At 40.1% G+C, this 24,284-nt stretch overlaps 2 protein-coding genes across 3 annotated transcripts; both read right to left on the minus strand.

Moving 5' to 3' along the window:
* Positions 1-162: 162 nt before the first annotated feature.
* zdhhc12b (zDHHC palmitoyltransferase 12b) lies at positions 163-12,914 on the minus strand. 2 transcript variants are annotated; one of them, XM_076886824.1, is made up of 5 exons: positions 12,394-12,914; positions 12,154-12,293; positions 9,309-9,401; positions 2,527-2,693; positions 163-2,441 (listed from the first exon to the last, which is right to left on the minus strand). In XM_076886824.1, the coding sequence occupies exons 1-5, from the start codon at positions 12,488-12,490 to the stop codon at positions 2,126-2,128; spliced, it is 813 nt and encodes a 270-aa protein (XP_076742939.1). In that variant the 5' UTR covers positions 12,491-12,914; the 3' UTR covers positions 163-2,125. The 2 variants fall into 2 exon arrangements, with proteins under 2 accessions (XP_076742939.1, XP_076742938.1); XM_076886823.1 differs by having other exon boundaries at positions 2,527-2,696.
* Positions 12,915-16,472: 3,558 nt separating this feature from the next.
* uap1l1 (UDP-N-acetylglucosamine pyrophosphorylase 1 like 1) lies at positions 16,473-23,122 on the minus strand. Its single transcript, XM_076886825.1, has 9 exons — positions 22,533-23,122; positions 20,367-20,571; positions 19,415-19,590; positions 19,170-19,342; positions 18,638-18,831; positions 17,495-17,635; positions 17,203-17,385; positions 16,946-17,012; positions 16,473-16,792 (listed from the first exon to the last, which is right to left on the minus strand). The coding sequence occupies exons 1-9, from the start codon at positions 22,810-22,812 to the stop codon at positions 16,706-16,708; spliced, it is 1,506 nt and encodes a 501-aa protein (XP_076742940.1). The 5' UTR covers positions 22,813-23,122; the 3' UTR covers positions 16,473-16,705.
* Between the last annotated feature and the right edge of the window lie 1,162 nt (positions 23,123-24,284).

The following is a 24,284-nucleotide window of genomic DNA, read 5'->3' on the forward strand; positions in this document are numbered from 1 at the left end:
GTACTTCCAGTATTTACAGTATTTAAAAAAACACTGCATGACAATATTGTATATAATTGAAAACTACACCACAGACTGTAAATGTTAATTTGTAAAAAAAAAAAAAAAAAAAAAGCAGAGATCTTACTGTCCAAGCAGAAGGACTCAGCATTTTGCACTGGATCAAACACAAACATTTATTGCTGTCTTACAAGGTTACTATTGCACAAGGAAAACCTTAAATGGAAACATATTGCACTCAAACCTTTTAGCTAATAACCAGTGTTCCACTGTATCATTCAAGTCCCTGTTAAAATAGTTTTACAAAAATCTAAAGACATTTTCTGCTCCAAAATAGTTTAAAAAATATGTACAATTTTAAACAACTTGAGACACTGTAACAGGTCTAAATATCGTGTACATGTATGGAATAATTGCCAGGAACAATACAGTTCATATTTCAAACACACTCACTTGGACTAACCTACTTTAGTGACAAAAGCTGCTGGAGAAGGTGAATCCTGTAAAACAGGCACAGCATTCATCATACGAGACAACAAGAGAATGGAACCCACTACACTAAAGTAATTGTTACTCAAATTTTGAATGTAATGATTGATGTGAATTGAGGGTGAACAGTCAGGTTATTGTCAACAAACATCACTTGTTACTTAAATGATTTTGTGGAAGAGGCAGGACTGAGGGTATTTGGGTGAGTAAAGTCCTAGCTTAACCGGATTCACTCAGGTGTGTAAAATGCCTGAAGACAATGTAGAGAGTTGCTTGTTTTGAAGGAAATTATGAACTTGATGTGTAAACAATAAGGAGGAAGGCCGCAGTGCTGGTTACCAGTTATTAAGAGGAGCAGCCTCATTCTGGAAACACACACTATGTTCAAATTGTCCTAAAAATGACTCCTATTTCCTGTTCCCGACCTGGTGATGTTCTCCATCGAGGTCAAAATGTTTAAGTTGGGAAAAGAAGCCTGTGTGCTGAGATTCTAACCAACTCGATGTCTACTGTGTTGAAATTACAGCATCGAGACAATGGACGGCAAAATGCCCACCTTATTAGCGTGTTCTTACTGTGATGTTTCATGAAGGTCATAAAAAAATAGCAATAGTCCTGTCCCTGAGTGTTCTGCTCAATAATACTGAAACTTGGCTGAACTGTCCTTCCTCTGGAGTCTGCACAGACCAACAATGAGCAATGCTCATAAGCATGTAGGCATAGTAGCTGTATTTTCACGAACGTGTGCGAGGCTCAAGATCTGATGCTTTTGTTTACCTTCTACACATCTTACAGGTCATACAGCTGTTTGAAAAATGCTGGCTAAATCCTGAGCTCCAGCTGTGTCTCAGACCTTTGAACCTCGCATTCTCCATTTTCTATTTCTAAGACCTGCGTTGGTTCGCACAATCCTCGTTGGGTTTCTCACCGGTTCTGCTGTTTTTGAGCTGCTCATTTGTTCTGCTCTTGGCAGCATATTGATTATTATTGAAATGAATCGGCTGCATCTTTAAATTTCATTAAATTAGTGCACTATTATTAGATCATGATCATTAGGGCATCATGCTAATTTGCCCTGCCCCATAGCCCGTAAGACACATGAGCAGGAAAATGATTTATTTCATTTAAGTCCTTGATTTCCATGACTGAAGTAAAATTTCCTCCATCCATCATGTATTCTAGCTGACCTTAAGTAAAAATTAATTCCATGATAAACAACAAACATTCCAAAGGTGAAGTGTGCATTATACTTAATTAAGTCAATTATTATAGCTCTTATTTCTCTTGCTGTAGACCTTAACATAAGGTCTTTAGACCAGAATTTGAAATGCTTTTATTATAGCTGTCATGCACCTGTATCACTTTACTCATTAGAAAACTTCCTAACCAAAACTGACTATTTGAAAGCTCCCACATATTTCACTACGACTGCATTGAGGTAAAAAAAAAAACAGGAAATGCAGGCAATCAATTGCAATAAAGAACGACTGAGAGGATGAGAAGGAGGGAAACGCTCCACAGTTATGGCACAACAACACAAATGCCTATATAAAGGGAACCGGTCACAAGCACAGTTTATCCTCCTATTTGGTGTGTAATCCCAGATCCAGAGAGGCTGTTCATCACTGAAATGTACCTAAACCTGATCGCTGCCCTCCTTGAAGTACACATGCTCCCACACCACTGTGCCCCAGATGCAGAAGAAACCCCAAAGGTTTTGGAATGTCCCGCGGTCAAAGGGGTTCTCATCTGCACCGCAGTGTTTGAGGTAGGAGATGCGGTGGCGCGACATGAACTCCCACGTGGTTGTGTTGAGAGAAACCAGGTATAGATGGGAGCCAAGCAGCAACAGTACGATGAGCGAGAGCAGCGCTAGCAGCATGGTCACGGCCGTCAGGACTCCATTTGTACGCAGCCACTGGTGCCAGATGGGTACGTAGGTGAAACCCGTCCTGAAGAGGAGAGAGCAATAGGATGTGACAGCTTTGCAACAGCAGCAACAGTAACATGGAGGTAGAGATGGGTGGTGTTGCTCACCAGGCAATGCGCAGGCCCCATAGAAGCACTAGCAGCTGGAAGGCCAGGTAAAACACAAACCAGCGGTGGTTCCTCTCACCAACGCAGTTCTCAATCCAGGGACAGTGATGGTCATAACGCCGGACGCAGTGCTGACACGTCTGGCAGTGCTTTGATCTCATTGGCTGCTGCTTGAAACACAGAACAATTTTTTTTTTTTTGAATGAAACAAGTGTCCAAATCATTAATCATCTCCATGATTTCTGCTTCATTAACCTCTTGCACGCAAAATAAATCTGATGATTCCACAGTTATTATGTTACAACTGAAGAATTGAAATTCTGAGTTAATTCCACTACTAACTGTATACAGTGTTATTAAATTCACGTGCCATAGAACCCTCATCTTTAATAATTGTACCATTTATATTCAATTCCTTTTCTTTCTTTCAGTTTTATTTATATAGAGGCAAATCACATCAACAGTTGCCTCAAAGAGCAAGCGATTAATAATAACTAATAATTAATGATTAAATGCAGAGTTGTGTATAAACCACTCGGTGCATCATGGGAAGTCCCCAGCAGCCTAGGCCTACTGCATTATAACTGAGGGAGGATTCAGGGTCACCTGGTCCAGCCCTAACTATATGCTTTAGCAAAAAGGAAAGTTTTAAGCTTACTCTTAAATGTACAGATGGTGTCTGTCTCCTGAATCCAAACTGGAAACTGGTTCCATAGAAGAGGGGCCTGAAAGCTGAAGCCTCTGCATCCTATTCTACTTTTAAATATCCTACAAACCCCAAGTAAACCAGCAGTCTGAGACCAAAGTGTTCTAATGGGGTGTCATGGTACTATGAGGTGTTTAAGATTACTCAAGACCTTGTATATATGGGGCGACCGTGGCTCAGGGGGTTGTGAAGCGTATCTGTAACCGGAAGGTCGCCGGTTCGATCCCCGGGCTCTCTGTCCTGGTCGTTGTGTCCTTGGGCAAGACACTTTACCCTACTGGTGTTGGCCAGAGGGGCCAATGGCGCGATATGGCAGCCTCGCCTCTGTCAGTCTGCCCCAGGGCAGCTGTGGCTACAACCGTAGCTTGCCTCCACCAGTGTGTGAGAGTGAATGAATAATGGCATTGTAAAGCGCTTTGGGTGCCTTGAAAAGCGCTATATAAATCCATTATTATTATTATTATTATTATTATATAAAGAGGAATTACCATAGGTGGATCTAACAGATGATCAGTGCAAACAGGATCCATAAATGCTATGAATATGTGCATTCATAGCATAGTGGTTTTTTTTTTAGTTTTTCAATACATGTGCAAGATTTTCAAGCAAGCTTTTTCACTTTGTCATTATGGGGTATTGCAAGTAGAATTTTGAAGTGAAAAGAATTGAATTCATTTTTTGAAGAAGGCTATAATGTGACAAAATGTGGAACAGGTAAAGCGGTGTGAATACTTTCCAAATGCACTGTATTTGGTAAGATTACAACAGCACAGGGCACAAAGTGTCGTTAGTTCAGCCATTTAGTCATTTAATTTAGAGCAATTTAGCATCACCGTTCAGTTCATAGGCCACTCGGAGGCAGGGAGAGCAGCAGGAAGACCACTGAGCAGAGTGGGCAACCATGTCAGCAGATATGAAACTGAAAATGAAATATGGGGATGACAGGGAAGTGGGTTGTAAAGTGCCTTAGAAATGGATAGGCTAAAGCAGCTGAAACAGAGTGTAGTTGGATGTGTAAAAGTATATCAGGTGACTGATATACAATGAATACAGGCAGACTGTCTGTAACTCAGAGCTCAACTCAGTAGTCCAGTATTATCAATGGACCGTGGTACCTCCTTAGAGAAAGTGTCAGTGCGTCATGAATTTTGCCCAATTTTTGTTAGTTCCTGTTTGTGTGAGTATGTGGGGCTTTTCTTATCTGGTGATGAAACATTTTACTCGGAGTCCCGGCATACTGCATCTGAAGTATTATCTGATACTTTTAAGGTCGTCTGGGTATGTAACACAGCCCTGTGTTTCCTGATATCCTATACCACTGCTGGATCCTGCCAGATATCAAGTGTCTCATTTCAGCCTGAGAGCCACACACTGACACACAAACACATGCAGAGAACAAAGAGGTGACATTGTACAGTTTGCCCATCCTGTATGGGAATACAGATGCTACGTCTGTCCACCCCAGCTTTTCCTCTATTGTCACAAGCAGACATATGCTTATTCAAACTTCTGCTTCAACATCCAGAACGACCTTCAGACTCCTTTTAAAAGTAAGACTTCAAGGAGGGGGAAAAAACAGCAGAAAATGACCTCTGGAGAGTTGTGGATCCATCACAAGCAGCATCCGTTCGTTGTTTTAGAAGCAACACAATTTTAACTGTCCTTTTATTTCTGGCCATTTGATTCGGTGGTAGAGTAAGTTGTCTACTAATCAAAAATTCAATGGATCGATCCCCCGCTTCTCCAGTTTATCTTGGGCAAGATACTGTACCCCAATGCATCCACATCAATTGCCTCAGTCAAGATCAGGGTTCCGATGCAACAAAATGAACTCTTGCTATCAAAAATGTTTGATTACAGTTCTTGCTTCAAAGGGTGTCACGACCACTTATTAGGTTTAGGGGGTGTGGACCTGGTGAACCAACAATCTAATACAGGAGATCTGGATTGGCTCTCTGTTTAAAAAGTCCTAACCTCTGATAAATGAGCTTAGATGGAGCCTGATGGGTGAGGGTTAGGGGCAGTAACAGCATTAGCTGCCTCTGGTATCCAGGTATATTGATTCCTCTAGAGTCTCTGCTGGAATCTTTAACATCTTATATTCGATCTTCTGAACTGCTCATCTTGCAGAGGACAAAGGGAAGATCCGTGTATCTCTTTTTCACCTAACTTTTATACCTGGTCAAGCTTTCTCCTCCCTCTCTTTCTGGACGTCACATCTTCTGAGATGACATCTGGCCCGACCCTTTGTGACATCCAGTCACGTTGTTAACGCCTGATCACCAGATGACCAGCGACAACTATCATCCTCTCTCCATCTATCTGACTTGTGCACATACATCATTTACTTGAATGTCTCGCTGAATCCCACCTTTCTCGACAGGTATAATCACTTTTTCCACACAGTGCCAGGTAGATTTTTTCCCCCTTAATATATTCAATTATCATTTAAAAGTTGCATTTTGTGTTTACTCAGGTTATGTCTAAAACATTTAAGCGTGACAAGTATCCAATTTACCATTTGGTAAATGGACTGGTACCATTTTACTGGTTCTTATATATAGCACTTTTCTACTCTGAGCATTCAAAGCGCTTTATACAACTTGCCTCTATACAAGTGCTTTCTATCTAACATTCACACTCATTTATACTCCAATGGATGAAGATGGGAGAGCAACTTGGGATTAATATCTTGCCCAAGGAGTTTTAGGCCGCAGACTCAAGCAGATGGGGATCGAACAACCAACCTTTTGATTAGTAGGTGACCTGCTTAGCCTCCAAACGGCTCTGGTGGCTTTGGCTCTCTGATTTTGTTCTGGCCAGATGTACCACCCTCACCTCTCCACAACTGAGATTAGCTCCCTCACAGAAAAGTGAATCAGTGCAGTACAAATGTAGTGACAAAGATATCTCACACATTCACTGCCTTTTCCTTCAGAGACCTAGTCACTTGGGTTGTGGTTGTACACGTACAAATCTCAACTGTACTTAAGTATTTATTTTTCCCTTTTAGTCCCTACATTTTTACACAAATATCTCCATTTTCTACTCGGGGTTGTTACTCTAAGTTTAAGACATGTGAGGACATTTGAGTTATTATTTCAGGTTACTGTGCGTCTTGAAATATCAAACAAAGTTGAACCTAAATGGAGGGAACAATAATTGCTTGTGCTTATTGCACATGAACAAATAAACAGGGCAAAAACATTTAGTCGGTGCATCATTTACAGCACTGTTTTCAAGGCTTAAAGTGGGCCGGAACAATCCAGAACAGTGTGTTTTGGTCCAGATATCTGGAAGCTGGTCATAATAAGCTTTTTTTCCACAACACTGGTGGTTCTGCATCTAGTGCTACGGAAGAGAAGCATAAAACTTTTTAAAGTCGTGGATAATTTAAATTCAATGTTATTTGTACAGCTCCAATTCACAACAAGAGTCACCTCAAGGAATTTCCAGTGCAATTTTTCAAATATACTCATAAGAGCAGACACACAAACGGTTTGTGTGCCATTTGTCACACAGCATGCCTGCTGTGCTTGCAAAGGACAGAAAAGAAAGTGAGATAACTTCACTCAGAGATGGAGAGACAACAGGAGATTTTATCTTCTAGGATAAAGATTGCTCAGTGGCATTAGATAGCTGACGTGTAATCTCCTTATTTAATTTAGAGCTGTTTTTAAAAAAGATATCAGATCAATAGATGATCTGTTGTTTGGTGTGATCTGTTTTCCATCCATCTTCTTTTTCCACTTACCTGGGGCCGGGTCGCAGGGGCAGCAGCCTAAGCAGAAAAGCCCAGACCATGCCTGGCCCCGACCACCTCCTCCAGCTTGTCTGGGGGAACACCAAGGCGTTCCCAGGCCAGTTGAGAGATATAATCTCTCCAGCGAGTCATGGGTCTGCCCTGGGGTCTCCTCCCGGTGGGACATGCCCGAACCACGTCAACTGGCTCCTTTCGTTGTGGAGGAGCAGCGGCTCTACTCTGAGCCCCTCCCAGATGGCTGAAGTCCTAAACCTATCTCTTTTTTTTAACTTGTATTGTGTCTTTTACCTGTATTGCTATGTATCGCTTTTATTTATTTTTTTATCTTTTTAGTTTTAAATAGTTGTACAGCACTTTGTTTGAAAGCGCTTTATAAATAAAGTTATTATTATTATTATTATTCTGGAAAGAAGCTTATTTCCGCTGTTTGTATCCGTGATCTTGTTCTTTCGGTCACTGCCCAGAGCTCGTGATCTCGTGATAGGTGACGGTAGGGACGTAGACTGATCAGCAAGTAGAGAGCTTTGCTTTTACACTCAGCTCTCTCTTCAGCATGGCGGACTGGTACAGCGTCCATATCACTGCAGCTGCAGCACCAATCCATCTGTCGATCTCCTGCTCCCTTGTCCCGTTACTTGTGAGTAAGACCATGAAATACTTAAACTCCTCAAATCGGGGCAGGAAATCGTCCCTGACCCAGAGTGGACACTCCACCCTTTCCCGGCTGAGGACCATGGCTTCAGATTTGGTGGTGCTGATTCTTATTCCCACTGCTTCACACTCGGCTGCGAACCGTTCCAGTGCGAGCTGGAGGTCATCATCTGATGAAACCAACAAAATCACATCATCTGCGAAAAGCGGAGAGGAGATTCTGAGACCACCCAAATGAAAGCCTTCTGCCACTTGAGTACAGATAGAAATTCTGTCCATAAAAATAACAAACCGAATCGATGACAAAGGGCAGCCCTGGCGGAGTCCATCACCCACAGTGAACGAGTTCAACTTATTGCCAGATATGTGGACCAAGCTCTTGCAACAGTTGTCTATGGATCGAATGGCCCGTAGAAATGGGCCAGGCGCCCTTATACTCCTGAAGCACCTCCCACAGGACACCCCAAGGGACACGGTTGAATGCCTTCTCCATGTCTTCTCTGGTTGGGCAAACTCTCATGCACCCTCAAGAATCCTTGAGAGGATAAGGAGCTGGCCCAGTGTTCCACAACCAGGATGAAAACCACATTGTTCCTCCTGTATCCGAGGTTCGACTAACAGACCGTTCCCCCTTTCTTAAAGATGGGAACCACTACCCCGGTCTGCAAATCCAGAGGTACCACCCCTGATCTCCACACAACATTGCAGAGCCATGTCAATCATCCACCCAAGGTGAAGTGTTCCCTTGATCTTGCACTCATAGGGGTCTTCTGAATCACTCTTTGTCTGGTCCCTCGCCCAGGACCAATTTGCCATTGGAGACCCTATCAGGAGGCAAAAGCACCTGGACAACATAGCCCCTGGGAACCCTGAGACACACAAAACCCTCCACCACGATAAGGTAGCAATTCGCGGTTTTCACATTATGAAACATTGTGCAAAATTCAACACAGTTCTATTCCATTTAATTGTATAGCACTAAATTACAAGAACAATCAACTCCAGGCGCTCAAGATTGTAGAGACCTGACGATAATAAACTGGCATACTGCCTTTTTGTTATTCACATGTTCCATGACAGTTGTAGGCAGCTGAGTGCAGACTACACTGCTTATCTCACAACACAGTGACGTTTACAGCCATGCCCTATGATGGAGCGGTGGTCAGTGTCAGGTTACACCAAGGGCAGCAGGCAGCAAATTAGGTGATGATGTTTATTAGATTCACTCAATGAATTCCACCTTTAAATTAGCTTTGTAATGCTTTGGGTTGAAAATCAGCCGTAGTACCTCATGTAAGATGCTCATATCCTGCTGAATTGATTTGGCCAGAAAGAGCAGCAGGAAAGCTCCATCTGATCTCCACATATCTACAATGAAGGCAACAGAGCTAGTTTCTTTTAATTCCCTTTGTTTTTCTCTGCTTGTGTTCTACATTATGGATGTGCAAACTGTTTACATTCATTATTAATTAGAACTGAAGTAACAAGGAGTTACTTTTTACTTTTATACTTTTCAAAGCCTGTACTTTTTTTACTTTTACTGGAGTAAAAAAGTTGAATAAGTACTTTAACTTTTACCAGGGTATTTTTTATTGGAAGTGTCTCTACTTCTATTTAAGTGACATGTGTATACCACCTCTGCCGACGAGCTGAGCAGCATACCTGAAGCAGACAGTGGCCACAACGGCGCTGTCTCAGGGATTTGGTGGCAGGAGGAATCATGTCCTGCTGCTCCTCAGTCACTCCCAGCATGAACTAATACAACAAAGAAGACAAATTGGTCAGAAAGGAGTAACTGTCCAGCTAACAAATTATGTTAAAGTGGACACTGTCACTGTTTCCCACTTTTTCTATATGGTAGGGACATCAGATGGACTGAGGTGTCCTCACTTTTAATCTTATCCTTCCTGGTCACTCCAAGTGAAAATCTTAACATGTTCACCTCAGCCCCCTGTCTGTTAGTCAAAGCCACTGTCTCCAAGCCATACATCATAACATGTCTTACTACCATCTTGTAAAGCATCCCTTTCACACTCCTGACTTTTATCTCCACCCACTCCATTCTGCCTGCACTCTCTTTCACCTCTCTTGGGCAGTGTCTGTTGCTTTAGATGGTCTGGACCCCAACCAAGTTATACAACAGCTGAACCTTTAATTGCATCTTTGCTAGTAACTTCTGACTTGCATGAAATCCTTTTACTTCATCTAAGAGCAGAGTACCACTCTCTGTGCTGGCACATCGACAGTAACTCACTATCTCTGGTCCTTGCATGTTCACCCTTTCCACCTATCTCATTCACACACACATATTCTGTTCTTGCTACTTTCATTCCTCTTCTCCATAGCATACCTCTACCTCTCCCTACTCTCGCTATAGATCACAATGTCAACTGCAAACATCATAGTCCACAGAGACTCCTGCCTGACCTCATCTGTTAGCCTGTCCATTACAACAATTGCTGGATATCATCACTGATTTCTATAATCAATTTGATTCCGATTCACGAGGTCCCAATTCAATTCTATCCCTGATTCAATTTGATTAAATTCAATTTTGACTTAGTCAGGTATAGTATAATTCTGATCATTTATCAGTACATATCCATATTTTATATCTAGGTATAAAAACTGACTTCATCAGAGGTGTAAGCATCACAGCACATGCCTTTGTGTCAAAGTAACTGTGGATAAAACACAGAAAAACATGAAGGAGATTTTCCTGGCCTGAATTTTTATAGCACCACCTTAAAAATTCTCTGCAGTAGATCAAAAACAGAAGAAAACCATGAATTAACATATGAACATTACCTGATGCTGCTGAAGCGAAACAGAGCAAAGTTACAGAGGTTTTATTAGAGACACAGCTAAGCCTTTTGCAGTTTGGCATAATTTTAAAAAGTTTACATTTCTTTGTCGTTGAACAGCAGAAATTAGGCATTTTTGAAAAACAACAAACAAACCAAAAAAAACCCAAAACAGCGGGCGACAGCAATGCACACAACGGTAGACTGGTGCGTAATAAGCAAGCGAATAATGCAGAAAACTGAGATTTGAGTTTGAGAGAAACTGTTCTTGAATTACACAGAGAAAGAGAGCGAGCGAGAGCTGTGCAGGAAGTGTGATTTTATTGTGGTGGAAGCAAAAGAGCAAAAGTAGGAGGGAATTAAATATGATGTTTATTAAATGTGAACTGTAGTTTTGATCTTCTTTTGCTGCTGGTTCAGTGAATTTTGATCGGATAATGACAAAACCTGCAGAATCAGAATTCAGCCCAGACAGCGTGTCTGTGTACATGCCATCGGGTGAACGATCTGCTCTTTGTGTTTACATCTTTGTGCGGATTCTGTTTACCTGCTCTCATTTGCTGTTTTAGCTGTTTGGTGGTCGTTGAAATTGTTTTGTGAGCCTTAACCTGAGATTCTGGTGTTTCTGGCAAAATAAATTTATATTTAAAAATCGATTCAGGATTTAATGAATCGATATTGTGTTATTCTAGCTAACATCGATTTGAATCGGAAAATAGATTTTTTAAAGCCACCCCTAATTTCAACTGGAAACAAGAAAGGCTTTAGAGAAGATCCTTCACCACTGTCCTCATACATGTGCTGCACCACCCTCACATACTTTTCTTTCTCGCTATTAGAGTAGGGCAGTGGTTTCAAACTCGCAGCCCATGGCCACTTGTGGCTCACGTCACCCCTACTTGCAGCCCGTATATTGAAGTTACCTTTTTGTTGGGAGGATTTGTTTGTTGTTGAGTGCAATGTTAAAATAAGTTCTTTAAAAAGCAAAAAACGATTTAATATGAAGGCATCATGAGGAGAGAGTACAAACATGTTGAGGGACTGGCTGTGTTAGTTCAGTGAGAGTTATTTGTGAAAAAAACAATTTTCACCAGCAGTCAAAAACTAACGTGTACACTTGTCTGCTTTTTTATTTTGTTAAATACGAACAAAATTATAACAGAAGTGATGCCATGTGTCTGGCCAGAAAGAGAGTAGCAATTTCCTTCTCTGGTAGTTTAATGAAAGGCTTCGGTTAGTTAAGCATGAGGGGGGGAAAATGTGTTAACACTGGCAGTTTTGTCTTGTTATAGAATATTTGAAATTTAAAACAAACAAACAAAACACTAAATTTTTGGAAATACTTGCTTGATTGGTTTGTTTTTGCACTACTTACACTAAAGTGGCCACTAAAGAGATGACAGTGCCAGCAGTGGCCTACAGCTCATTTAAGTTACAATATTAAGCAACTTTAGGCGACTATTGCTGTGATCTTATATAAATAAAACTGAACTGAATTAAAGGCAGAGTGTTAGTTTGCCTTAAATAAATTATTGTTATCATTATTGTTTTGGCACTGCAAGCACACGATTATCTTTTAAGATATATTTTTTAAATCAGGTTTTTTAACCAGCAACGTAAACATTCAAGCTGCTTCAAACCATCACAACACAAAGGTAAAAAGTGGGAGTGATAACAGTAATGTACAGTAGGCTCGTGCTCACCTGCAAGTCCGTGTCATCAGACAGGATGAAACCCGGGTCCATCAGAGAGACCGCGAAGTACAGCAGCACAGACAGCAGCACCAGCAGGACGAAGAGCACGGGCTGGACAAGCTGGCCCGTCTCCTCCTGCTTCCTCAGCTCTGTGAACACATCACTCACACACTTAACACCACCACAGCTCCCAGGGGTGTGCGAGCGATTATAGAGGCAAAGCCTATGAATGTAAAGTGATAGATTCACCTGTATCATGTAGGAAGAGGATTAACGTTATGACCCATGTCAGAATCACATGTGATGTTCTCACCAGAAACCCTGAGCCGAAAACATTTTTGAACATGTTCTTAGCATAATAGATCAGTCATCCAACATGCAAATGGAGCTGATAAACGACAACACCACTCTTCCCTGGGCAAGCGTCATACAAGCCGTAATGTCGTCAGAGTATTAAACGATGTGTTGCGACCGAATCAAATCGTTAAATATTTCTTCTACCCAGGACATATTACATATGTCGAGTTTCGGCAGCTGGGAAGTAAACATCCCGCTCGCTTCCTTCCAGTGGATTTGTTTTTATCCTTCCAACGACTCACAGTAGCAGCGATTAGTATGGCAAACAATCTAGGCCAAAATTCTCTAATTTTCTAACCCGTTTGTTTAAGAAATGACGTAAAAATCGCCGTTTGATAAGTCAGAACGCCGTAAAAAAAACGGCGTTGACCGGAACAGAACACAGTATTTTACGCCAGAGACTGGCGCCTTGAACGCCCCTTCTGAGTGGAGGAAAAAACGCCGTTTTTCCCGGTCTTCCAACGCCGCTTTTTACGTCATACGCAGCTGCGCAATGAGCGCTGTTTTTGCGAGTGTTGGGAAAAGCGGCGTTCATAGACCGGGAAAAAAGCGTTCTTTCCGCCACTCAGAAGGGGCGGTTCAAGGCACCACTCTCTGGCGTTCTGACTTATTAAACGGTGTTTTTTTTTTTACATCATTTCTTAAACATACGGGTTAGAAGTCAGGGCAGAAAACGTACACTGGTCAGATGTGACAATTAGGGCTATTTTTCTTCCATAAATGTACCTAATCAATATTAACCCTGATTCTTTTGTCCCCATGATATAACAGAGAAAACACTATTGTTAAAAAACATTTGTTATTCAATCATCTTCCGGAAGAGAGAGACCCCTGCACAGCTCAAACGCCAGTTGCAAGAGCTCTAACATTTTTAGCTCAACATGTGTCTTATATGGTGTTATTTCTGTACTTCAGACGTCACACACGTCACACACAATTTCAAACATTGCTTATATGGCAAAGTTTCTCTTTTCTGAGTCTTATCTATTAATATGCCTGTGCACTAAAACTCCCTGTTTTTCAGTCTGGCTGAGCACTTAGTTTGTGAGTCAAAAGTGGCCTTGCTCTACAAGCCTTCATTATTAAAGTACATAAAATAATATAATAGGAAAATAAGGATACTAAGGATATTGATTTCATGACACTTATTAAACTGTGATTTTTACATCATTTCTTAAACATACAGGTTAGAAGTCAGGGCAGGAAACATACACTGGTCAGATGTGACAATTAAAAGATATAAAAATAGGTTAACTAATATACTTAGATTTAGTAAAAAGGAATACTATAAGAAGCAATTAGATATAAATAGAAATAATAATAAAAGATTATGGGAAATCCTGAACAGTGTTATAAAATGTGGGACTGGACAAAAGAACTATCCCAAGTATTTCATTTGTAATGACCATGAAGAATACAATATGGATGTTGTGGCAAATAGTCTCAATGAATTCTTTGTAACTGCTGGACCAAATTTAGCAAGAACAATCACTCATCCTGGGAAAGCACAGGAAAAACCCGATACACTGATTGACAGAAATCCATATTCTATGTTTCTCACAGCCATTGATGAAAATGAAGTTCTTGAAATTGTCAAAAAATGTAAAAATCACAAATCTTTGGATTGTAATGATATTGATATGATAGTGGTTAAAAGAGTCATTGAGGCTATTATAAAACCATTTACATACATCTGTAATTTATCATTTCAAACTGGTCGATTTCCAGACAGAATGAAAATAGCAAAAGTTATACCTCTATACAAATCTGGAAACAAACACCATTTCACAAACTACAGGCCTGTCTCTTTACTACCTCAATTCTCAAAAGTTCTTGAAAAACTGTTTAAAAACAGACTGGAAAAATTTATAGATAAACATAAACTACTCACTGAGAGTCAGTACGGATTCAGATCAAGCAGATCAACATCATCGGCACTATTAGATTCAATAGAATACATCACAAATTCCATAGACAAAAAGCAATATGTGGCTGGGTTATTCATAGACTTGACAAAGGCATTTGACACTATAGATCATGATATATTAATAAGAAAACTGGAACGTTATGGTGTCAGAGGGGTAGTTTTAGATTGGGTCCGGAGTTATTTAAGTGACAGAAAGCAGTTTGTGAAAATAAATGGTGGTTGCTCCTTATGTATGGACATTGCTTGTGGTGTACCCCAAGGGTCAGTTTTGGGTCCAAAATTCTTCAACTTGTACATTAACGACATCTGTAAAGTGTCCAAAGTATTAAAAGTGGTTCTCTTTGCTGACGATACAAACATTTTTTGCTCTGGTGATGATCTGCAGAATTTATTGGAGGATATGACTAATGAAATAAGTAAAGTGAAGTTCTGGCTTGATAAAAACAAATTATCATTAAATTTGAATAAATCTAAACTTATGTTATTTGGAAATAGTAGTTTAAATACTAATGCAAAGATTCAAATAAATGGTGTTGATATTGAAAGAGTCAGTGAAAATAAATTTCTGGGGGTAATAATAGATGAAAAACTTAACTGGAGAGCTCACGTAAGATATATTCATTCCAAAGTATCACGAAGCATTGCAGTACTAAACAAGGCAAAACAGGTATTCGACAGAACATCACTTCATATTCTCTACTGTTCACTGGTTTCACCATACTTAAGCTATTGTGCAGAGGTCTGGGGCAATAACTATAAAACCACATTACATTCACTTTTTACTCTTCAAAAGAAAGCAATTCGAATCATCCACAATGCAGGTTATAGGGAACATACAAACTCACTATTTTTGCAGTCTGAAATATTGAAAATTGACGATATAGTGAAATTCCAAACAGCACAAATTCTATTCAAAGCAAAAAATAAAGAACTGCCAGGTAATATTCAGAGTATGTTTTTTTTGAAAGAAGGAAGTTATAATTTAAGGGGTTTTTGTAACTTCAAAACAATGAAGGTACGTACTACAAGAAAAGGCTTTTGTGTTTCTGTTCAAGGAGTGAAACTATGGAACAAACTGAATATGGAATTAAAGCAATGTCCAAACATAAAACTGTTCAAAAAGAGTTATAAAAATATGATCTTCTCGATCTATAAAGAAAAGGAAAATATTTAAATTAAGTGAATGTCTCTATTTAAAAACAAACAAACAAAAAATTCATGATGTGATATTATAGTATATAGTATATCAGAAATCTGTTCACTATTTTTATTACAAATTATATCAGTAAGGAAGCTGACTAAATATTCACTGATAATTTATGGGACAGGGGTGGGATTAAATAAGTGTATACTTCTTCCCACTCCCTTTCAACATGTAAATTAATCAGAATGTTTTTTTGTATGTAATTTGTATAGTATATTTTTTTTCTCTCATTTCTTTTCTAAATGTACTTGTATATTGTTCACATGTTGAAATAAATTACCAATCAATCAATCAATCAATTAGGGCTATTTTGCTTCCATAAATGTTTCTAATCATAAAAGACCTTACCAAGATGGCTCCCAAGTAGCTACAGTTATGAGGTGATGATACCTCATCTACATATGTTCACATACATATGTGAAAAGTTGGGGGGGGGGGGGGGGGGGGGGGGGAGTCATCTTAATGTAACTGTGGGAGGGTTATGTATTATTAATTTTAATCTGTAAGTAGTGGTATCTATTAAAGTCTGTTTTTGCCTCTCTCTCTGCATTTGCAGAAGAAGGGGTGATTTCGTGACCTAACAGCCAGATGTGCTCAGTAAGTAGACTGTTTCATTAATATGTTGTGTTTCTTATACATTCAAGTTAAAATACTTTATTATCTAAGTGACTGTATCAGTCAGTAAAACACCCTCCCTCATGGGTCTCTATGGGGGGGTGGGGGTGGTGGGGTTAAGCCAAGGTAGTAAGTAACCCAACAGGCATTCACTCATCCACACGTCTCCCCATCATTCACACACATGTATTCTGGATTATCAAAAGACAAAATAGATGAAAGTGGTTTATTTTTGATATTCTTTTATTTTTTGTGGATCAATTTCTTTTTTCTTTTAGAAATTCTCCCCCCAGGAAACAACATCACATTGTAGGTTATCAAAGTGACATTTGGATATGATCATAATTACATACAATTCAAAATTAAAAAACAAAACTTTGCCGCAGTCCTGGCACACACCTCTAAGCTGCAATCCACTGTTTTGGAATGTCAAAAAACTCTCTAAATGACAAAAAAAGCTATTGAGCTTGCAACTTTTTGGCCTGCTTTTCATCCAGAACAAAGGGAGTATGAATTGTCCTCCCTTTCAGCAGCTGCTCCAGACCCTGACAGAGGAGATGAGGCAGGAGTTAAGTCATGAGCAAAACTAAAAAATTATTTAGTGAGTACTTTTTGTCCGCAGTGTATCTATAATACAAGAAAGAATCGCTGTCTCTAAGTGCTCTGCAGGGTTCCACAATTTAACACACTGTTCTCACCTCTCCAAAGTACGAGACAAGCGGTGAAATCTCACATTGAGCCGGAGGACTGTCATCAGCTGACACGCTGCAGGATGAATAATGTACAACTTGAGATTTAAATAATAGGTTTCAATTTTTTTTTTCTATCAGCCTGAAAACAACACTAACATACATTTTAAAAAGAGCTACATGCCACAAAGTATATATTATAATTCCAATAGTAGTAACAACAAATCAGCTCCTCAGGGTGTGGAGTACATAGGAGCATCTCTGACCTGGGAAGAGGAAGGGGATTCCCATATTTATCCAACAGTGTGGCTCCAGCAGATGTGACCCAACGGCAGTGTTGAGCCAGCAGAGAGTTCCTGGCTGTGGTCGGGTTGTCTGTGGCTGAGCCATCTGCATTTTTCAGGGGGGAAAACTCATCCTCCCTGACAACCTCAAACGCAACGAAGTTCCTTCCAAATACAAGGGAGTAAATTTCTAATTAATTGCAAATCACCTATACAGTAAAAACAACATGTGTAAACACATACAAACTGAAAGATAATGTAGAGCAATTAATACCTTGAGAATTCGAAGACGTCAAAAACAAACTTCTCCATCTTTATGCCATTGGATTTGGATGGTTTGACTTGAACGCCTTGTGCGTCAACAAAGGGCACTTTCTTTAAGGCAACATGTTGCTTCAGCTGGTCTTTATATTTCCTAAAAGATTAAATATGTTAGCAGCACCAAACAAAATGGAATACCATAAAAATGGAAGGTTTTATACTCAAGGAGCAATGAAGTTCAATAGCTGTATAATTAAAATCTGGTTAATTTGGCAGTGAAAAACATGTTAAGACTTCTTCTGTGCCAAGTTGTCAGTTATCAGTAAACAAAGCACTGACTCATCCCTTCAGTTAAATAGCCTTTTATGCTCGAATGAATCATTGACCAGTGCTAACGCCGGTCTTAACAAACAAAGAAAAGAAAAAAAAAGAGAGAGAGATCAGGTTCAAGGACTGGACTGAAAGTGAGTGACAAAGCAGCCAACGTCCACTGAAAAACTTAGAAAGCGTGGAGAACTACTGCTCATGACCAATTTAAAATATTACAACAAAGGCGAGCTCCTTTGAAGCAAAATATAAAGAAACTCAAGTAGTGTTTTAAGACTTTTGCATAGAACTGCACCACACACCTCAGCGTTGCTGCAGATCCCTAGAAAGAAATGGTAAATGGCCTGTATTTGTATAGCGCTTTACTAGTCCCTAAGGACCCCAAAGCGCTTTACACATCCAGTCATGCACCCATTCACACACACATTCATACACTGGTGATGGCAAGCTACATTGTAGCCACAGCCACCCTGTGGCGCACTGACAGACACTGGCGCCACCGGGCCCTCTGAACTCCCCAACAATGATTATGAAGTGAGAATCACTGAACTATAGCAACTACTACCTTCTAGAGGTTTATGTGTGCTCACTAAAAACTAATTGAAGCTAAGATACCCCAACAGGCTGGGACAGTACACATTTATGCACTAATATATTGTTTTGGTCTATTTGTGGACTCTTTAACAAACATCTAGCATACACTGAAACAGCCAGATCTAACTTGCAGAATAAAAAGAGCTCAAATTTGTTCTTTCTTAATTTTATTTGGTCATTTGTGTACTACTAAAAGCTGCCATTCAATTGTTTATAACGTTGTGCTGCCCCTTACTCTGCCACATCCTGCAGGAAGCTCCTGGTAAAGAAGTGATTGCAGATGTTTCCAGCACTGTAAACCAACTCTCCTCCAGGTCCTCGCAGTTCAGCCGTCTGTGGCTGGACCTCACTGTACTCGACCACCTGGGATACCCCTCGTACTCTGCAAACCACGCCGACCGGCTCTGTAGGGTACGCCTTCTCCACCACCTAAAGCAAGACAGAGGTGGACGAACAAGGAAGAATTAGGAGAAACCATTAGCATACTCATGTACAGCCAATCACTTGGCTATATGCAGTCTGCTCTAATGACTACACAGATACTCGTACTGGACACAGTTCTGCACGATTTATTGTAGCTGAAGGATTGGACTGCTATTCAAGTAACTTTGTTTAACGTGAGAGTCCAAAGAAAATATTCATAAGAAACAAAAATGAAATTCACTTTCCACAAAATATAATCCTTCAATTGATTATATTCAATTACAATGTAAAAGACATCTTAATGTATTCTTTCATGTATACTGTGTGATGCTGTATTACTCCACCTTGGCCCCACAGTCAGCGCCCTTGCTCACACAGAAGCCAATAAACACAGGATCGGCCATCTTGACCAGAATGTTGTCCACGCAGTACACATGCAGGTACTTTACTCCCCTTTTCTTCATGTCCTCCAGCACCTTATTGTCCACCAGTGCCTGGTACAGACCTCCATTACCATCTGAAACCAAAGTTTAGATAACTCCACTCATATTTGTTTCTGACTCTTCTGTGTAACTTCATATGCACCCACCTGGTGCCATGGCTATCTTCCCTTTATCCTTCAAGATGACTTTTCCATCAAATGTCACAGCTGGAATCATTCTTTGCTCAAACATAACGATGTTTGTTGGTTCCAGTCCAAAATAGTTGTTCTCCTTAAAAAAAGTCTCAGTTGGAGCCAGAGTGAATTCACTGGTCATTATGTACCTGAAGAGCACAGAGGGTAGAGATTATACACCGTTACACACAGTCTGCAGCAGTGGAGGACTATTGTGGAACTCCTGTTTCGGGGGTTAAACTGAATGCAGCATTAGCAAAATCTATTTAGAAAAATGTTTTGAAAAATTAAAACTATTATCCATGTAAAAGCTAAAAGGAAGTGATGCCGAGTGGTATAGAGCCATTCTACTTAGTTGAGCACTGAAAATACTTTCTACTACAATCACGCACACTCTGATATGGTGCTTTTATTAATGCCTAAATGCTTTCTAACATTCACAAACATTCTCACACTCCGATAGATGCAGGGACAACCTGAGAATCAGTGTCTTGGCCAAGGACACTTTGGCAAGCAGACCTTTTGATTAGTATATGACATTCTCAACCACATGAACCACAACCACGTTTTCAAACCAATGTTAACTTAAAGAATTACCTGATTTTTTTTTTTTTTTTTTACCTGATTTTTGTTTCTAAGAAAATTTCAGCCACATATGAGGATATTCGTTTAAACTTTCGATAGAACAGTAGCAGTAAGTGGATATCAGGCCCTTGTAGAGCAAGATTTAGTATTTTGGTCTAAATAACCCAAAATGTGATGTCCACATATGTGGACGCCAGGTCCTAGGAGGTTAATGTTGACTTTATTGAAAAAGTTAACATTACAAAAACTTATAGAAAGAGAAAATGCATCAGGATTTTTACTTTGACTTTGAGTATATACTCTTACACTTTATCAGATTAGCAGAGCAAGAGGAACCTACCATGGAACAGTGCATTTAGAGCCATGTTTGCTGTCTGCAAGCTCTTGGATTTTGCGAATGCGTTCTGCCTGGATCTGATACAAAGTTTTGCCACTCGACAGCCCAACATTGTACATTCCTTTAGGGTACTGAACACCAAGACGGGTCCCCTGACCACCAGCCAAGAGCAGGACTCCAACACAGTTCTCCGAGATTTCCAGCAGCCCTGTTATTGGGAAGAAAAAGAAAAAGCTAAAATGAGCAGCACACACAAGGGAATTGTTTACTTCTATAACTGATACTTTCTATAATAACGTATTTTAATTTATAATTATATAACTATAACGAACTTATTACTCTATTCATAATTTTATAGAAGCGTTCTTCAGAGATAAATTTTGTGGAGCTTAGAAATTACTCAGTTTTACTTGCTGTCATAACCCAGCAGTGCTTACTCATGACAATCACAGAGGACAGCAGTGAAGCAATGACAGCCCAGTGTCAGATCATTTCATGTCATAGCTTTTAAAGTACTGCCAGGGCAAATGGCTCTGACTTGATTTGGATTTTTTTTTTAAAGCAAAAATCAGAATAAATTTATATGTAAATTATATGTTTTTATATTATATGTATATTAAACATTTCTCTATAGAGTCCATTTAAGAGAGGATTTAAAAATCTCTCTAAATACGCAACCTCTCTTTTAAGGCCTAAAGTTATGTGTGCATCTGTCTGCATCTACAGGCAGCTGTAGCAGACTGCCATCTACTTGGCCACAGTGAAAAGGACTTAACTGTGTTTGTGCTCAAATACTGGAAGATTAAGGAATTAACAAATAATATGTCCTGTGATGTGTTAGCGCCACTGAAGGAGTTTGTGCTTCCTAACCAAGGTTGCTATTGTTAGCCCTTACCATTTCACCATCTCATCAAAATATAGTCAACAAAATGATTTAAATCTAAGCCTGAAAAAAACAAAACTCACAGTAGCTCCCTATTCTGTAAAACCTCCCTTTCACTCTTGCTGCTCTCTTTCTGTCACAAATCGCCCCTGACACTCGTCTCCACTCTGCCTGCACTTTTTTCTTTACCTCTCTTGTGCAACCAAAGTCTGTAGTTTCATTTGAACTGATCTGTCACTGCTCATGCACAGCTCACCACTGTCTCACTGTCTTCATTGGATGCCCTGCACCACTCTCACGTGTCTGCCACTCTCAACTTCCTCATGCAGTATCACAGTTCCTCTCTTGGCACCCTGTTCTATGCTTTCTCTTGATCCACAAAGACACAGCGAAGCTCCTTCTGTGTACTTGTCCATCAGCACCCTCAAAGCAAACATCACATTTGTTCTGTTCTCCGATTGTCACCTCTCTTCTTAGCCTAGCTACTAAAACTCTTTCCTATATCTTCATTTGATGGCTCATTAGCTTTATTATAGATGCAGACATCAATTTGAATTTAAGATGATGTTGCTCATCAGATTAACTCACTGAATTTCAGGATTATAATGTAGACGAGTTGGAAATCCGCCATGTCCTCTCATGTAATATGTGCTTATATTTGGATTAACTGAGTTGTGGAAAGACAGTTAACCTCAGAGCAGCAGCAGCAAGTCTAAACTGATCATTGCCTATAGCCTACTCGGAAAATCTGCTGGAACTCACAAGAGAAATTGTTACAACTTGTCATTCTTTTCACCACAGCTGATTTTAGCATTCTCACACCTTGTGAAATCCAATTTTAACTCCTAATCTAGTCCAGATAATCGGATAAGCCTTCTGTGCGCATGCTCAGGTTTCCATCTATAGTTGGTGGTCCAATCACAAAATGCAAAAAAAGTATAATCCATTAACCTTTCCATCATAAGAAAATGATATAACTTTACCATGCCCCCTCTTCTCTGCTAAGGCTGGTTATCACTCCTAACGCCAGGTAGCTGGTGGCTAAAGTGTTTCCAAAGTAATTTAAAACAATTATTTTTCAACCAATTTAATATGAAAACACTACAATTAACTTTAAAGTGTTCGCCATTTTGAACTGTTCTGTGTACATATTTGCACACGTTCATATATGATGATGATTACTAGAGTATTTACCACTCAGTATCTGTACTTATGTAACGACTATCTGCACGTTTGCCCCCCTCCGTGTCTTAACGCGTTACTCGTGCACCAAATGTGTATTTTACCTCGTCTTTCCCACTCTTCTAGAGAGTCTCTCCCACTTTTCTTCACGCTACCGATGAACTCAGGGGGGATCGGCTCTATGTGCTGATCCAAACTGTCAGGCGGGGAGGCTGCAGCCTTCGCGGCCCCTTCACAGTGATCCTTCAGCCCTTTCAGGTCCAGCTGAGCCAGCTCCTCGAGGAAAACATCCCGCTCCTCCTCACACAGCTCCGGCCAAAACTGCAGGACGTGCGCCTGCCCTGCGCTCTCCAAACCCTGCTTTACTTGCTCAAAACAAGGCATTTTGCGTTTGAGTCCGAAGCAATTTTAGATCAATACATGTCCAACTTTCTCCTCCGATCAGGCAGCAGAAACACGCTGCTCCAGAGGACGTGGCTGAATGTCAGGAAAAACTCGTGACTGCAGCTCTCAGGAATCCTGTCATACAGGATACACTGTAGAAGGCAAGTCAAAAGCGTCTTTATGCACTTCCATGTTTACAGAAGTAAAAACGTGTTTACTGCTTCCTGTCAGTCAGACCACGCCACGAGACCAAAGGCCACGACAGCAAATTTACGACAAAGCTGTTAAGTCAGCGTCTGATCACCTGACTGCACACTGTGGTTAAAGCCGCATCCACTAAAAAAACAACAGAAAAACCCGATCAGACTAAAGTTGTTTTGTAGTGTAACTGGGCATTACGGTAAAGGGAGGAACTAATTTGGTTCAGTTCATAGATAGTTAAATATAACATCCAAAGGTTTGGACACACTTTCTCATTTAACGGTTTTTCTTACTTTATTTGTTTTTACTACTTTCTACATTGTAGATACAAACTAAAGACATCAAATATATGAAGCAAGATATATGGAATTATGCATAAAAGAAACAACTGATAAATAAATACGTTTTATATTTAAATTCCACAAAGTAGCCGCCCTTTGTTTTGTTGCCAGCGCTGCAAACCCTCGGTCTTCTCTCACTGAGCTTCATGATGGAGTCACCTGAAATGGTTTTCACTTCACAGGTGTGCCTGTCAGGTTTAATTTGTGGAATTTCTTGTCTTCTTAGTGGGGCTGGGACCATCAGTTGTGCTGGGCAGAAATCAGGTTGGTACACAGCTGACAGACCTATTTGACAACTGTTAAAATTTATATTATGGCAAGAACCAATCAGCTAAGTAAAGGGAAACAAAGGCCATCATCACTTTAAGAACTGAAAGTCAGTGAGATGGAAAATTGCTAACACTTTGAATGTGTCCCCAAGTGCAGTGGTAAAAACCCATCAAGTGCTATGACGAAACTGGCTCACATGACCAAGAGTCACCACTGCTGCTGAGGATAAATTCATCTAAGTCACCAGACCAGAAATCCCAAGTTGAAAGCACCTCAGATTAGTTTTTTAATGTCTGAGTGAAAGTGAAATTGTTTTGCGGCAGGTGCTTCTTATTTTGAAAGTCTTCTCTTACTGTCACTAGGCATTAAGCTTCCTTTGAGTCAAACACAGCGAGTGAGGATATGTTAACCTGGGTCCCTACCTCAGAGTCGGAGTGAAAAGTCACATATTTATCTTAAAAACCCAGAAGTCATGGCTTTGATGAAAATTTGGTGAAGGACATGGAAATAGGGACGACGGTTACATATTATGTACTAGTTATAATATAAGTGATCAAAATGTGTGCTAATACATGCTTGTCCAATTACATCCCAATGTTTGGACACTCATTACATCAAACGGTGCACTGCATCCTGATGTTTTGATCAAGTCCCTCATGG

The sequence above is a fragment of the Maylandia zebra genome, linkage group LG7 (genome assembly GCF_041146795.1).
Source record: "Maylandia zebra isolate NMK-2024a linkage group LG7, Mzebra_GT3a, whole genome shotgun sequence".
NCBI classification, from domain to species: domain Eukaryota; kingdom Metazoa; phylum Chordata; class Actinopteri; order Cichliformes; family Cichlidae; genus Maylandia; species Maylandia zebra.